The following is an 18,132-nucleotide window of genomic DNA, read 5'->3' on the forward strand; positions in this document are numbered from 1 at the left end:
GGTGTTGTATCTATTCTTATTAGGCTCCAGGTGAGGGTTTTGGGGTGGTGGTGGTGTGGAGGGGGGGGGGTAGTGCATTTAGACTGACATAATGATATTTTATGGTCTCAGGTTTTACACTTTAGTTTATAGAACCGTAGGGTGAAAATTACCATAGCAGATGACCTGTAGGTTCCAACAATGATTTGCTTTAACTAAATGTTAGATGGTTAGAAAAATATGTAAGTTCACAGTACTAGTTGATTACCATACTGCATGCCTGTGCAGCGAATTTCCTCCTTCCATAAAAGTTCACAGTATTATTTGACTAGCACACTGTATGCCCTCACAGTGAATTCCCTGCTTCAATTTATGCCACTAATTGTACTATAGCATGTGACTGTAACAATTCTGATTACTAATTTCCAATAATTAACTAGGTTTTAAGCAGAACTAAATAGACCATTATGATCAGCAGACTCATCAATAATAAAATCATGTGAAATATTGTATGAACATCATTTTGTCAGTTCCAGATGTTCCCTGCAAATACACTATGAGCATTAATAGCTTCAGATGAAAGATAAGGTAAAAAATTAGTCATTTACAAGGAGCAGAACTAATCCATTTGCTATATTTCACTTAGAGTGACCAAACACTTATTAGATTCTATACAGTGTTTGTGACTGAGTTAGCCCCTCTTTAATCTGTAATGCACTGTAGATTCCTCAAAGAAAACAATGTGCCCAGTATTTGGAAGAAATCACAAGTCACATCCATCGTCTAGCAGGAGTGAGCCATATAACTACTATCCACTACCATTGACATCTGTCTGTTGTAGAATCTTAGCATTTATTCTGAGTTCATAATTAATTAAATAGATGAAATAGAATGACCAGTGCATCTTATCCAGTGTGGATTCTGAAAAAATCAGTCACATGAAACCCAAATTGGGCTTTCCTCATGTAGCATCCTGCAAGCCATGGATCGAAGCAGTGAAAAAATAGCATTTCTCATCTTCCAAAAAGCATTTGGCATTTAGCCCACCAACACTTATTAATGAAAGTACAATCACATTCATTATCAAATGGTATTTGTGACTGGATTCAGGATTTGTTGCTATGGAAGATATAGCATGTTATCTTGGATGGAGAATCAGTACTGCAAGTAGAAGTAACTTTAGGCATGGTCCAGGGGAGTCTGTTCGGAACATTCATGTCCATGCTGTATATTAATGATGTGGCATACGAAATTAATGAAATATTATCTAGAGAAAGCTGAAAAAATGTTCACTTATATTTCAGCAAGATTTCAAAACACTGCAAACATTGGCAACTTGCTTTAAATATCCAGAAATGTAAAAATGTGCTCTTTACAAAACAAAACCAGACATATAGTATAATATTACTACAGTATCAGTAAGTCACAGTTGGAATTGGTCAACTGATACAAGTACTTCAGGCTAACAATTCATGAGGATATGAGACAGAATGATCAAGTAGTCTCAGTCAAAGGTAAAGTCAGTGGCAGACTTCAGTTTCTTATTAGGATAGTACAAAAAGGCAGTTAGTCTGCAAAGCAGATTGCTTACGAAACAAACATATGTTCATCCTAGAACATTACTGAAATGTGTGGGACCCATACCAGATGGGACTACCAGAGTCTACTGAACATTTGTCAAGATCAACACAAATGATCACAAGCTTGTTTGACCTACGTGGGACTGTCTTGGAGGTGCTGAAAAAACTGACTTTGCTAACTCCAACTGTCTCTTAAAATCTTATCTATAAACTGTTAACCAGTATTAAGTGAGAAATCTAAGAATATACTAAAACCTGTCATACAAGCTTTCTGCATGGACCACAATAACAAGATTAGACTAATTACATACACAAAATTATTTAATTAAATGGATAAAAAAATCTACTCACAATTTGGCTACAGAACACAGACATAAAAGGCAGTTGTAATTGGTAAGCTTTTGGAGCCTGTGGCATAACAGCTGGTATATGACATGTGCCATTTCACAGGTGGCTGTCCCTTTGATGATACACAGTATGTTTTGCCAATTACAGGATTATTATAGGCAGTGGTGGGAGGGTGCATAGGGCAAGTCTTCCAGTGGGGATGGTCACAGGGGCAGGAGCCATAGGATAGGGAGATGAGTGCAGAAGTAGCATAGGGTCTGACAAGAATATTGCAGAGATTGGGAGGGCAATGGAAAGCTGTTCTAGGTGTGGTGGGCATGGAGATTGGGAGGGCAATGGAAAGCTATTCTAGGTGTAATGGGCAACATTTCAGATAGAAAGGATCTCATTTCAGGGCATGATTTTAGGAATCATGGCCCTGTTGAAGTAGCTGATTAACACATTCCAGACCAGGATAATACTGATTCACCAATGGTGTGCTCAAAGCTGTATTTTGGGGGGATCAGAGTACTGGGTTTGGAAGTGATGGCCCAGGGAAATCTGCTTTTTAACTAGGCTGGTGGGGTAATTATATGCAGTGAAGGTTGAGGTGAAATGGTGGTGTATTGCTGTAAAGAGTCTGTATCCGAACAAATACATCTACATCTACATCTACATCTATACTCCGCGAGCCACCTTACGGTGTGTGGCGGAGGGTACTTATTGTACCACTATCTGATCCCCCTTCCCTGTTCCATTCACGAATTGTGCATGGGAAGAACGACTGCTTGTAAGTCTCCGTATTTGCTCTAATTTCTCGGATCTTTTCGTTGTGATCATTACGCGAGATATATGTGGGCGGTAGTAATATGTTGCCCATCTCTTCCCGGAATGTGCTCTCTCGTAATTTCGATAATAAACCTCTCCGTATTGCGTAACGCCTTTCTTGAAGTGTCCGCCACTGGAGCTTGTTCAGCATCTCCGTAACGCTCTCGCGCCGACTAAATGTCCCCATGACGAATCGCGCTGCTTTTCGCTGGATCATGTCTATCTCTTCTATTAATCCAACCTGGTAAGGGTCCCATACTGATGAGCAATACTCAAGAATCGGACGAACAAGCGTTTTGTAAGCTACTTCTTTCGTCGATGAGTCACATTTTCTTAGAATTCTTCCTATGAATCTCAACCTGGCGCCTGCTTTTCCCACTATTTGTTTTATGTGATCATTCCACTTCAGATCGCTCCGGATAGTAACTCCTAAGTATTTTACGGTCGTTACCGCTTCCAATGATTTACCACCTATGGCATAATCGTACTGGAATGGATTTCTGCACCTATGTATGCGCATTATATTACATTTATCTACGTTTAGGGAAAGCTGCCAGCTGTCGCACCATGCATTAATCCTCTGCAGGTCCTCCTGGAGTACGTACGAGTCTTCTGATGTTGCTACTTTCTTGTAGACAACCGTGTCATCTGCAAATAGCCTCACGGAGCTACCGATGTTGTCAACTAAGTCATTTATGTATATTGTAAACAATAAAGGTCCTATCACGCTTCCCTGCGGTACTCCCGAAATTACCTCTACATCTGCAGATTTTGAACCGTTAAGAATGACATGTTGTGTTCTTTCTTCTACTCCTGCAGTTTACCAATATTACGTTGACTTTTCCTGTTTTTGGTCTCTGAGGACGGACGTTCTTTATCAACGATGATAATGTCCTCTCTGGTAAGCCGTCAGGTATTTTATCGTTTCGCCCAAGGGGGGGTCCCTCTAACCTAAAAAACCCCCGTGTGCATGCCACACGTACTCTGCTACCCTAGTAGCTGCTTCCGGTGTGTAGTGCACGCCTGACCTGTCTAGGGGGGCCCTACAGTTCTCCAACCAATAACGGAGGTCAATGAATTTGCAACCATTATACATTTGCCTTTGATGCCAAGGCTGTATGGGAGGGAACGTTTGACATGGAAAGGATAGCAACTGTCAAGATGTAAGTACTGTTGTTTGTTTGTCGGTTTAATGCAGATGGAAGCATGTAGCTGACCTCTGGTGAGGATGAGACTGACATCAAGGAATGTGACATGGGATTCAGATTAGGACCATGTGAAATTTAATTGGGAGAAGGTATTCAGAGATGTGAGGAATTTTAGCAGGTCAGCCTCACCATGAGTCCATATGGTAAAGATGTCATCAATGTATAGAAACTAATCCAGGTACTGAAGACTTATGGATCCCAGGAAAGCTCCCTCCAAGCAGTCCATGAAAAGGTTGGCACAGGCAGGAGCCATCCCATTTCCCATGGCCATACCCCTGATCTGTTTGTATGTCTGCCCCTCAAAGGTGAAGTAGTTGTTGGTAAGTATAAAGCTGATTAAGGTGAGTATGGAGGATGTCATATCTTTGGAATCAGGTGGGCACTAACAGCAAGGAAAACACCACTTTCAGGTGGTTTAGGAGAAGATGGGATACGTTTTTGAAGTGAAGTCTGGCATGTTGTTGCAGTTTGAAGTTGGCTTGGTGGATGATAATGTTGGAGGAAACATGAGGGGCAGATAACTGCAGCATTTTTTCAGAAGGAGGGAAGTCTGGTAGAGTGGAAATTTGCTGATGAGGCATATAGGTCACAGATTAGCCAGGTAAGAGTAAGAGATTGCTGTGTTTGAAACTGTAAAAGAGCCTGGTGTAGGGTAGGATTGCATCCAAAAACAGGGACTTTTAATGTTAGCACTTTTGGAGTCACTCCAAGGGACAAGCAGATTTCAAAAAACAGATTATGGGACCTTAGGTTTGATAGTGCAAAGGCATATTTTTGGAAACAATGGAGATGTGATTCATCATGGCAAGAGAGGACAGTTTGGAGAGTTAGAAATCGTGGGAGTGGCAAAAAAAAAAATTAATCAGAGGGTGGAAAAGATAGAAAAACGGAAGAAAAGCAAAGAAAAAGTCGGAAAAATCAGAAAAATTAGAAAAATTGTTAATAAGAGGTAATGAGTGAGCAATCTACATGATATGAACAAATGATTTTAAAAGAAAAAAGGAAAAAAACCGATCAGGAAAGTTGTGGAAACAGACGAAATTTTAAAAACTCGTAAACAGAAACAAAAGTCATAGGAGAAAATGTAAACTACTTAGCTCGGAGATTAAAGTTATGCAATATGTGGCAATAAAAGTCAATCAGAGCAGTTTGCCGAAATACAAACCCACAAAAACGTGAAAGAATTACACATAAATAAGTGGATGATGGAAAAGAAAATAGCTGTCAAAACTGCAGATAAATCGGCGAAAGATGATCAAGAGAGAGTCATGCAGTGTAATGAACAGTAAATTGTTGTGTACAAATTCGTAAATAACAGTGGAACAAATATATGCAAATACAAATGGATTCATCTATGAGCACGGAAATCAGTACTATAAAAGATGTAGGGGCAAAGTGTTGATTAATCTTGGAGATACAAATAAATAAACAAATAGATTAGCACATAATGTAGAAAACAGATGACTGTTTGAACAAGACAGACGTCAACAAAGACTGGCAAGACGTTTAAATAAGAAGTAAAGATGGCCACATAGGTTAAAGTAACAATGAAAACAATCTCTTTCATTGTCTTTCCCATCTATTTTTCACTTCCTCCCCCCCCCCCCCCCCCCCCCCCCCCTCCCACCGGTGTTACATACAATGCACTCAGCTTTTCAATCTTATTAACTCATGCATGATATTTAAGCAGTAATCTCTGTCTGCATATTACCCTATCTTCCACCTTTAAGCTCTCAGGTATTCAAATCTCATCCGATGCAGTCTCCAACAATCAGTCTTTACTTCTCATCCCATCCCCTGACCCACAGTTCTGGGTGACTTTCCCAAAATCTACACCTTTTCCTAAACCTCTCCAGTCCTTTGCCTTCACCCCTGAAGGAGCCATAGGCTCTTAAAGCTTGCCAATTACAAACGTCTTTTATGTGTGTATTCTGCCACTGCTCAGTGAGTAGATTTTTTATCTATCCAATTAAATAATTTTGTCAATAATTGTTTTTTTCTGCTGTTATAATTACGTACACAGACATTTAAGCACTCATTGTTCCCACACTTCATATGTTAATGGAACAGGAAGAAAGCATTTTACATGGAACAATGGGAAGTAGACTTGTCACTACATCACACTTTGCAGTATTTGCAGAGTGCAGATGCAAATGTAGATTCATAGTAAATAACTGATATAATCCAATTTATTGGCAAATCTTCACTGAAGATATGACATTAAAAGTTATGTAGCTTGAGGTAAAATATTATTGTAGACAATAATAAAATTATATAGTATGTGGATATTACAGGTTGCAGATTGGTAATAACACACTTTAGCTCTCGAATGGACATTTATGTAAGCACAGAACAGGGTGAATACAACATGGCTTTACAAATGTAGCATGCTCAGCAGACATAGCCAAAGTAAGTAAAAGATCCTCAGGTCCAGAGATATGACACTTCATGCCAGAGGTGCCACAGAGCACCCCCCCCCCCCCTTTCCCGCCGGCAGAGCGGAGCATAGCAGAGGGAAGCTTTTTCACTTGAACACAAAATCCTCATGCCAGCATGTGCCAGCATGGTGGTTAAAGGTGAGATCCAGCACAAGAAGTGTGCACCTCTATGTATCCTCAGAAGCCGCATTGACAAGGTCATGTGCACCGGACTGCTGCGCAGGTGGTGGAGTGTCACTAGAGGCCACATCAGTGGCATCAGCAGGCAAGGCAGTGGCAGTGATGGCAGGCAGATTGGAGGTGTCAGAACACTGTTTGGCAAGGGACCATGCCAGTTTTAATCGGTTAACTGAAACTGTATTGGGTTGCCTCTTGAGAAGTATCATGAAAGTATTCCCTCCGCAGCATAAGACGCGATGTAGACCAGTATAAGGTGGTTGCAAGGCGACACATACGGAGTCATTGTGCAGCATTACAAACTCGCACGATGCCAGGTCTTTGTGTACAAACACCTTGAGTGGTAGGCAGGGGTCATCGAAGGTGGGCAACATGCACACACAGTCATTCTACAAGGGCCAGAAGGTTGGTTGCATCAGTTGGGGTGTATCCTTGATGAATTCAGCTGGCAGAAGGAGGGGTTCTCTGTATAAGACCTCCACCAGTGAAGCATTCAGGACCTCCTTGTGGGCAGAATGGATGCTGAGTAAGACCCAAGGAAGTGCCTCAGACCATAGCCCACCATGGCACATCAAAGCAGCTTTTAGAGTTCAATGCCATCTCTCAACCAGGCCATTCACCTGCAGCTGATATGCCATAGTGTGGAATTTTGCTACTCCGCACAGCTCACACAGTCGAGCAAAAAGTGTGGACTCGAATTGTCATCCCTGATCAATAGTAAGTGAAAGGGGGCAGCCAAATCTCATGACCCATGCCGATAGGAAAGCACAAGCTATGGTCTCTGCCATTATGTTGACAAGAGGAATTGCCTCAACCCCACGGGTTGCATTCTCGATCATAGACAGTATGTATTTGTACCGTTCGGAAGGGGGGAGAGGAGTGACCCTGTCAATGTGTGCGTCCCAAAGGCGACCGCTGTGGACGTTGAACCATCCTAAAGGAGGCTGTGCATGTCTGTCCACTTCACTAGTTTGCAAGGGACACACACGTGGGTCCCTGAGTGGCAATCATGCCACATGCTGAGCCAGATGAAATGTTCAGTGCTTAGTCTCATCGTTGCCTGCATTCTGGGGTGGGCGTGGTTGTGTAAAGCATCAAGGATCCCACGTCAAAGGATAGATGGCACCAAGGGGTGGGGGGAAACTGTAGAAACATCGCATAGGGCCAGGGTCATTGACCTGTGCAAGAAAACAGGTCTGATAGCGATCGAAGACTCGTTGTCCGAATCCAATCGCTGTGTATCCTCATTTTCAGTCTGGAGTCGGGTGAGGTCATCTAAGTTCAAGGATGCAGAGAGAACCGAGATAAGAGATAGATAGCTGCATCACAAATGTAACAAGCATCTGAGGAACATTGGCAAATACAGCGTCATGGCGGGAGATCCTTCGCCGGGTTGCATATTGTGTCAACGAGAGGTTTTTGGTCTGAGTAGGTAGTGAAAGGACGCACCTCCAGGTTGCTCCAGAAGTGTTTCACTGCCTCATAAACCATGAGAAGCTCACAGTCGAAAGCCTGGTTAGTTTTTTTTAAAAAGAAATGGAGCGGCTGAGTTGAGTCCGCAGTGTGCTGTTGTAAGACAGTGCCCACAGCTGACTCGCTAGCATAAGTTGTAATAGAAATATGGGCCTCAGGGTCAGGGTGGGCGAGAGTGACCATTTTCATGATCACGGTTTTTCAGATTATCAAATGCATCGAGCATGAGCTTAGTCCAGCCCAACTTTCGCTTCCCCATGGAGGGCGTCAGGAAGAGCCAATTGGATGGAGGCAGCATGAGGGATATGGTGTCAATAAAAGTTTACCATGCCCAGAAAACGACAGAGTTGAGAGTAATTCTCAGGAAGAGGCAGTACAAGAATGGTTTTGTCACGAGAATCCGTTGGTCAGAGGCCATTGGCTGAGACCGTATGGCCAAGAAATGTAACAGATGTAGAACAGAGTTGAGATTTGTTGTGGTTGATCACCACACCATTGACTGTGAGAGTCAAATGAACTGCATCGAGGTAAACAACTGGTGCTCCTTGACAGACGAGGAAAAAATCAGGATGTCATCCAAATAAGCAAAATCGAAAGGCAGAGGTAGCAAACTCGAATAAATGAACCATTGCCATGTCTCTGCAGCATTTTTCAGACCGTAAGGCATGTAACAGTATTCAAATAGGTCGAAATGTTTGATGATGGCCATCTTTGGAATATCTGGCAGGTGCATGGGAATTTGGTGATAATCCTTCGAAAAATCTAAGACAGAGAAGAACTTCGAGCCATGCACTAATTGCGTGAAGTCCTGGATATGAGGAGTGGGATAGTTGTCGATAGTTGTCCGGGCATTAAGAGACTTGTAGTCCCCGCACATGTGTAACGAGCCATCCTTCTTAGGAACAAAGTGGATAGGAGAAGAGCAGTTGCTGTCCAATGCTCAGAGCATGCTGGAAGCCAATAAATCCTGTACAATTTCTTTTGCTCGCTCAAGTTTGGAAGCATTAAGACGTCTAGCTTTATAACATGTAGGTGGGCCATCCACAGTGCAGATTCTATATCAAATTCTGTTGCTGATGGCCGATCCCCATGGAGGGAGGCAGTCGGGAGGGGGGGGGGGGCACGATTGGTTCATTCACTGACCTTGCCAGGCCGGAATGGTATGGGCGGGGCATCAGCAGCAGACGATGGCAGAGGATGTGGCGTGACAGCCATGTGATGCAAGAGATCTCGTGAAGCAAGAACATGAGCATCTTGTAGATGCACCTGTGAAGGATCCTAACTGGCAGCAGGAGGAGGGAAACTTGACACAGGAGTGATGCAGTGTGAAGCTGCAGTAGACGTGAATGATAGTTCCAAATGATGCAGCTCTATGGACAGGCTGCGAATCATACTCCATGTGTGAGCCAATTCAGCAGATGTGGTGGCAATGAAAGTGCATAAAACCTTGTTATGTTATGGAGCTCATCAATCTGTGTAAGCACATCCTATAAATCAGAGAGTCGTGCAGTAATACCCTCGAGCAGAGATGCACATGTGGAGAGGGTAGGCAAGGGGGTGGAGAGCAGAGTTTTGCAAACTTGTTTGGGCACAGAACGGTAGAACCAGATGCGTGGCAGAGTGCTGCAGCCTGCAGGTCTGGCGAAAGTTCATAATGGTGTAGAAAGTCCAACCCGATCACAGGTGCATCCACATAGGCTACGTGAAAAGTTCAAGGAAGGGTGATGACTGGTGATAGGTGAAGCGACATCTTGATGGAGCCAAGGACTGTGATAGGAGAGTGATTTGCAGCGATCAAAATGAGGTTAGCAGGAGAATGCATTTTGGGGCATGCTTGGCTGGGATAGCGCTTGGCACCAGTGTCAACAAGAAAGTGAGTGACTGATGACAAGTCCATGATGTAGAGATGTTGCGCCGCTGGAGCAAGAGGTACGGTGGCAGACAGTAGGCACCATGAACGATTGTGGCGGGATGTGCCTAAATGTGACCACCAGAATCGTTTGGGTACACACAAGGTGCGTGGAAGTTGTGAGTGGTGTCCCCATAAGTCGCATGGTACCCACATAGTGGATAAGCTTGGTAGCAAGGTGGTGTGGAGAGGGCAGGGGATGCAGCTGGCTTTCATTGCCTGAGACCGCTTGGGCTGCTGCTCGGGTGGGGTTGGACACTGTCGTGAGGTTGCCGCCAGTACCTCCTGTAGGCCATCAAGTGGTAGCTCCTGACAGACCACTGAGCTGCTGAGGCATGCACGCTGGCTCCTGCTGCAGAGCACAGAACCAAAGGTGCAGGTGTACCAATCAAAGGCGATGGCGATGTCACCTGTGACAGGTGGCGTCTGTGATGAATGATTGCGTAGGCCCGATTGGCCATGCGTAGATAAACCTTGAGAGGGTCTGCTACATGAGATAGCAGGTGAAGTTGTAGGTCCAATTGGAGATTGACCATTCACAAGGTCCACAGTGCTTGATCATCAATTAATACACAAAGGCACCACCAAAGCTGCGAAAGGTGTGTGGTTGTCGAGGTGCTCGTCATGGATGATGTAGTGTATAGCCTCTGCTGGTAGACGAGAAAAGCATTCACCATTAAATACTTGGACGAGGCGGGTGGCAATAGGAGCAGATCACTGATGAGGTCTGGATGAGCATAGAGGTGGTTCACTAAGCAGACAAAACTTGCGCCATCATCTGAAATCCCATGGATATCCACTAGATGATCCACCAATGTAAACCAAGTCTTAGAGTTGTCCTTTTGCAATGCAGACAGCTTAGGAAACCTGCCAGTGGTCAGAAGGCGGTCACGGTGCAGCCACCGGGGGGGGGGGGGCGGGGGGGGGGGGGGGGGCGAATCTAATCTGGTAACCGGCACGGGTGGAATGGCTGGTGCCATTACGAAAGTGGATAGAAGGCGATCGTGGTGTGATCATGAAGCCATGGTCGTGGAAACCAGTGTGGTGACTGGTGTCACTGAGACGGCCTGCGGGGGAATATGTCAGGCATACAGGCATGTAAGAATGTGTGACCCTGTGCACATGAAAGTTCAGATTACAGTTCGGCACATCAGACCAAACCAAAGGGGACTACTTAACTGAGGGGTGAACCACAACATCCATCACTTGATTATCATTCACAACATTACTAAGCGGCATGCTCTGTCCATGTATCAGCTGTTGCTGCATAGTTGCACTTGACTGTGGCCCTGTTGGGCTGGTTATGGTTAAGTGGTCGCTGGCATGGCTGGGGCCAGGTAATTGTTCACTTCTCACCAAATGCACATTAGGTACACTAGTAAATACGCAAGTGCAGCCAATAGGGTCTGAGGCACTAGCACAAAAGGACACTGGTAGATCCCTTGTTCCGAAGACAATGTGGGCCGGCACACAAAGTCCGTTAATGATGAAATGAAGCACTAAATAATTCCCAAACACATGATGATGATGTTGGGGTCACCACTGTGGATATTACAGGTCATAGATTAGTAATAACACACTTTAGCTGTTAAATGAACATTTATTTAAGCACAGAACAAGGAGAATACAACCTGGTTGTACAAATGTAGTGCGCTTAGCAGACATAGCCAAAGTAAGCCAAAGATCCTCATGTCCAAAGATATGGCACTTTATGCCAGAGGTGCCACAAGTATAAAAGCAATAAGTGGGCTGTATTGAAAATCTTTTTGATAGGAAACATGTTCATATTAACCTGTCTTTTTGCAGTTTCTAAATTATGTTACAAGATAGAACTCTTTAACCTTCTTCATACAACACCTTACATTGTGCCCTGACAAGTAATTTAATTTTAGTCACATAGATACATTTTTATCTATTTTAAAAACATAGTGTTCATAGTTAATGTGAGTACAATGGATGATTTTTAGTAATAGTTTCAAAGAGGCTTTTAGCATACTTCTGCTGAGGATGGCTGAAAGAGCTTGGTAGTTAACTCAAAGATCACAATGCTTTTTCTGCAGGCTGGTGCTGCAATAGTTTTTGCATGTCATAAATGTATATGTTTTGAAATTGTTTTGTACTAAAATAATGTTAAGAATTTTTAATAATTTAAAACATATTTAATTTGTTGAAATACTTTTTTCTTCATGTATTTGCTTCCTGCAAAAATTATTTGTTTGCAAATAATCTGAAATCAATGCATAAAATTATAAGATTACATTCTAATAATGAACACTTCCCAACATGTTTTCATATAGGCCACTGATCCAGATCTGAATGACGTGGTAACTTATCGCCTGTACGGTGACATTAGTGCATCCACTGACAGTCTAACCAGTATTAAAGATAATGCACTATTGGTAGAAGAAAATGGTGATATAGTTCTCAATTTTGAACCACAAGATGAGACACTGGATGGATTCTTTTCATTTGAAGTACGTGCTAGGGATTCATTTAGTCCAGATGGTAAGAATCTGAAAGGAGGTAACCATCCTTTTTTCTTTGGTGGAAATTTTATTCAGATAGTTCCGAATTTCAACCACATTTTTTAAATTTATTTTTTATTTAAAAATGTTCCATTCATACTAGCAGTAAGCATTCATTTGCTGCTGAGAAATGTAAATATCTTAAAATGATAATATATGGTTGTGGGATATTGTGTAGTTACAGATTCATGAGTGAAATAAATGTATTCATATGTTGTTGTTGTTGTTGTGGTCTTCAGTCCTGAGACTGGTTTGATGCAGCTCTCCATGCTACTCTATCCTGTGCAAGCTTTTTCATCTCCCAGTACCTATTGCAACCTACATCCTTCTGAATCTGCTTAGTGTATTCATCTCTTGGTCTCCCTCTACGATTTTTACCCTCCACGCTGCCCTCCAACACTAAATTGGTGATCCCTTGATGCCTCAGAACATGTCCTACCAACCGATCCCTTCTTCTGGTCAAGTTGTGCCACAAACTTCTCTTCTCCCCAATCCTATTCAATACTTCCTCATTAGTTATGTGATCTACCCATCTAATCTTCAGCATTCTTCTGTAGCACCACATTTCGAAAGCTTCTATTCTCTTCTTGTCCAAACTATTTATCGTCCATGTTTCACTTCCATACATGGCTACACTCCATACAAATACTTTCAGAAATGACTTCCTGACACTTAAATCAATACTGGATGTTAAGAAATTTCTCTTCTTCAGAAACGCTTTCCTTGCCATTGCCAGCCTACATTTTATATCCTCTCTACTTCGACCATCATCAGTTATTTTGCTCCCCAAATAGCAAAACTCCTTTACTACTTTAAGTGCCTCATTTCCTAATCTAATACCCTCAGCATCACCCAACTTAATTCGACTACATTCCATTATCCTTGTTTTGCTTTTGTTGATGTTCATCTTATATCCTCCTTTCAAGACACTGTCCATTCCATTCAACTGCTCTTCCAAGTCCTTTGCTGTCTCTGACAGAATTACAATGTCATCGGCGAACCTCAAAGTTTTTATTTCTTCTCCATGAATTTTAATACCTACCCCGAATTTTTCTTTTGTTTCCTTTACTGCTTGCTCAATATACAGATTGAACAACATCGGGGAGAGGCTACAACCCTGTCTTACTCCCTTCCCAACCACTGCTTCCCTTTCATGTCCCTCGACTCTTATAACTGCCATCTGGTTTCTGTACAAATTGTAAATAGCCTTTCGCTCCCTGTATTTTACCCCTGCCACCTTCAGAATTTGAAAGAGAGTATTCCAGTCAACATTGTCAAAAGCTTTCTCTAAGTCTACAAATGCTAGAAACGTAGGTTTGCCTTTCCTTAATCTTTCTTCTAAGATAAGTCGTAAGGTCAGTATTGCCTCACGTGTTCCAGTGTTTCTACGGAATCCAAACTGATCTTCCCCGAGGTTGGCTTCTACTAATTTTTCCATTCGTCTGTAAAGAATTCGTGTTAGTATTTTGCAGCTGTGGCTTATTAAACTGATTGTTCGGTAATTTTCACATCTGTCAACACCTGCTTTCTTTGGGATTGGAATTATTATATTCTTCTTGAAGTCTGAGGGTATTTCGCCTGTTTCATATATCTTGCTCACCAGATGGTAGAGTTTTGTCAGGACTGGCTCTCCCACGGCCGTCAGTAGTTCCAATGGAATATTGTCTACTCCGGGGGCCTTGTTTCGACTCAGGTCTTTCAGTGCTCTGTCAAACTCTTCACGCAGTATCGTATCTCCCATTTCATCTTCATCTACATCCTCTTCCATTTCCATAATATTGTCCTCAAGTACATCGCCCTTGTATAGACCCTCTATATACTCCTTCCACCTTTCTGCTTTCCCTTCTTTGCTTAGAACTGGGTTTCCATCTGAGCTCTTGATATTCATACAAGTCGTTCTCTTATCTCCAAAGGTCTCTTTAATTTTCCTGTAGGCGGTATCTATCTTACCCCTAGTGAGATAGGCCTCTACATCCTTACATTTGTCCTCTAGCCATCCCTGTTTAGCCATTTTGCACTTCCTGTCGATCTCGTTTTTGAGACGTTTGTATTCCTTTTTGCCTGTTTCACTTACCGCATTTTTATATTTTCTCCTTTCATCAATTAAATTCAATATTTCTTCTGTTACCCAAGGATTTCTACTAGCCCTCGTCTTTTTACCTACTTGATCCTCTGCTGCCTTCACTACTTCATCCCTCAAAGCTACCCATTCTTCTTCTACTGTATTTATTTCCCCTATTCCTGTCAATTGCTCCCTTATGCTCTCCCTGAATCTCTGTACAACCTCTGGTTCTTTCAGTTTATCCAGGTCCCATCTCCTTAAATTCCCACCTTTTTGCAGTTTCTTCAGTTTTAATCTACAGGTCATAACCAATAGATTGTGGTCAGAGTCCACATCTGCCCCTGGAAATGTCTTACAATTTAAAACCTGGTTCCTAAATCTCTGTCTTACCATTATATAATCTATCTGATACCTTTTAGTATCTCCAGGGTTCTTCCATGTATACAACCTTCTTTCATGATTCTTAAACCAAGTGTTAGTTATGATTATGTTGTGCTCTGTGCAAAATTCTACCAGGCGGCTTCCTCTTTCATTTCTGTCCCCCAATCCATATTCACCTACTATGTTTCCTTCTCTCCCTTTTCCTACACTCGAATTCCAGTCACCCATGACTATTAAATTTTCGTCTCCCTTCACAATCTGAATAATTTCTTTTATTTCATCATACATTTCTTCAATTTCTTCGTCATCTGCAGAGCTAGTTGGCATATAAACTTGTACTACTGTAGTAGGTGTGGGCTTCGTATCTATCTTGGCCACAATAATGCGTTCACTATGCTGTTTGTAGTAGCTTACCCGCATTCCTATTTTCCTATTCATTATTAAACCTACTCCTGCATTACCCCTATTTGATTTTGTGTTTATAACCCTGTAGTCACCTGACCAGAAGTCTTGTTCCTCCTGCCACCGAACTTCACTAATTCCCACTATATCTAACTTCAACCTATCCATTTCCCTTTTTAAATTTTCTAACCTACCTGCCCGATTAAGGGATCTGACATTCCACGCTCCGATCCGTAGAACGCCAGTTTTCTTTCTCCTGATAACGACATCCTCTTGAGTAGTCCCCGCCCGGAGATCCGAATGGGGGACTATTTTACCTCCGGAATATTTTACCCAAGAGGACGCCATCATCATGTAATCATACAGTAAAGCTGCATGCCCTCGGGAAAAATTACGGCTGTAGTTTCCCCTTGCTTTCAGCCGTTCGCAGTACCAGCACAGCAAGGCCGTTTTGGTTATTGTTACAAGGCCAGATCAGTCAATCATCCAGACTGTTGCCCTTGCAACTACTGAAAAGGCTGCTGCCCCTCTTCAGGAACCACACGTTTGTCTGGCCTCTCAACAGATACCCCTCCGTTGTGGTTGCACCTACGGTACGGCTATCTGTATCGCTGAGGCACGCAAGCCTCCCCACCATCGGCAAGGTCCATGGTTCATGGGGGGGGGTATTCATATAGCAATATCTGCACTATACACTGACATATCAAAAAAGTTTATAATAGAAAACAATGTCATGAAAATTACCTACTACTCATGAAATACACTGATTTGACCAATGACAGTAGGGGCCATAACTGATGAACAAACTGCTCAAAGCTCACATGTGAAATCCTATGCTAGTTGTTTGTTAATTTTGTGCAAATGTTGCTTCCTTCTTTACTGAGTTTATTTACAAATTATCAGTTATCAGGAAGATAAAAGTAAAAGCTGAATGTTGCCAATTCCAGGAGAAATTGGAGAATTATTTCTTTAGCATACACAAAGGTAAACCTGTTTACTTGTTAGTGAATCACTATTTGTTGTGAAGGAGTATGAGAAGACAGTTTTCTACAAAACACATTGCTTAACAGCTTATAGGGTAACTGTAGAAAGACAAAACGAAAATAATAATTTCTAATCTGAGCTAGAAACAGCAAATGTTCACCAAATTGAGGGCACCGTGTGACAATTTGATTAAGGCTAGTTTCATAATGAGCAGAAGAACTGCCAAATCGTTAAGGTGAATTTGTGAAGAAGTTCCTCATGGACATTGTAGATGTACCATCCATCCTCCCTCCCCCAAGAAAGAAAAAGAGAGAGAAAGTGTTTAATTTATTTAATGTACAGAAATTATGCACCCCTATATGATCAATCATCTAAAGTATTTTTGGACAAATATTTACAAAAATTCTTGCTAATAGTGTTGACAGATATGACCACACTAAATTTCAAACACTTGAATGACTTGCCTGTGACCAAAAATCACAGAGCTTCTTCTAATTGTTTGTAGTTGGGATTGCCTACCTAACTGCCAAACTTTGTTTCATACTCTTTCTCATATTAATGTTAGTAACAATATTGTGAAAAGGAAAGTTTCTACTTACCATACAGCAGAGAAGGTCACAAATAAGCTTTCAGCCAACAAGATCCTTGTCAAAAAAAGACCACACACACACACACACAGACACACACACACACACACACACACACACACACACACGCACGCACGCAAGGGCAACTCACACAGACATGGCTGCAGTCTCTGGCTTCAGCTGCCAGAGGCTGCAGTCATGTGTATGTGTGAGTTGCATTTGTGTGTGTGTGTGTGTGTGTGTGTGTGTGTGTGTGTGTGTGTGTGTGTTAGAGAGAGCGAGAGAGAGAGAGAGAGATCTATTTTCAACAAAGGCCTTGTTGGCCAAAAGCTTATTTGTGACAGTCTTTGTGTTGTGCCTATCTGTAACACAGCATCTCCACTACAAGGTGAGTAACAACTTCATAATATTGTTACATTCCACCCTGTATTTTTCCATTGTTTAATTTAGTTAATAATTCTTGTCCAGTGTGGATGTATTAGAACACTGCAACTCTTGGAAATGAAGATAATTTATTATGAATTAGCTTCAACCATCAGAATCACTGTTGATACTCATTTGGATATGATAGATGTTTAATGTGAATACATGTGCATGGTATTGCATCACGTTTTTTACAAGCATTGTGCATGAATAACCTGTGTTAAATGTTAATCTTTTTTGTGGCATGAGAAACCTTATGAAGGGGACAGTCTCAGTCACATTAGAAACAACCGACATAGTAACTGAATAATATTATAATTCATCAGTATCAAACATTTCAATTCTCAAACTTACAAATATCCATTTTAAAGGAAATATGCATAAAAATGTATTTTCTGACACAAACTCAAGTAGAGCTTCCATATGAACCCTAATTTCTCTTGCCTTATATTCGTAGTTCTTATGCAAGGTGTATCCTGGCAGCAGTAGGATCATTCTGTGGTCAGCTTCAAATACCACTTCTCTTAATTTTGTCAATAGTGTTTCATGAAAAGAACATCATCAACCCTGCAGGATTTCACGTTTGAGTTCATGAACCATCTCTGTAATACTTGCATATGGATTGAACCTACCAGCAACAAATCTAGCAGCATACCTCTCAAATGCTTCAGTGTTTTCTTTCATCCAAACTGGTGTGGATCCAAAGCAGTCAAGCAGTACTCAAGAGTGGGTCACACAACTGCTCTATAGATAATCTCCTTTACACATGATCTATATTTTCCTAAAATTCTTCCAATAAACCAAAGTCAACTATTTGCCTTCCTTATTATCATCCTTATGTGCCAATTC

General features: G+C 41.9%; 1 protein-coding gene across 1 annotated transcript in view; it reads left to right on the plus strand.

Annotated features, from left to right (window-relative positions):
• LOC126416943 (cadherin-23-like) overlaps positions 1-18,132 on the plus strand; it is a 597,779-nt gene that overhangs the window by 572,848 nt on the left and 6,799 nt on the right. The window contains exon 28 of the mRNA XM_050084822.1: positions 12,217-12,424. Within this exon, the coding sequence (XP_049940779.1) occupies positions 12,217-12,424 (208 nt within the window). The remainder of the gene's footprint in view (positions 1-12,216; positions 12,425-18,132) is intronic.

The sequence above is a fragment of the Schistocerca serialis genome, chromosome 8 (assembly GCF_023864345.2).
Source record: "Schistocerca serialis cubense isolate TAMUIC-IGC-003099 chromosome 8, iqSchSeri2.2, whole genome shotgun sequence".
Lineage (NCBI taxonomy): Eukaryota > Metazoa > Arthropoda > Insecta > Orthoptera > Acrididae > Schistocerca > Schistocerca serialis.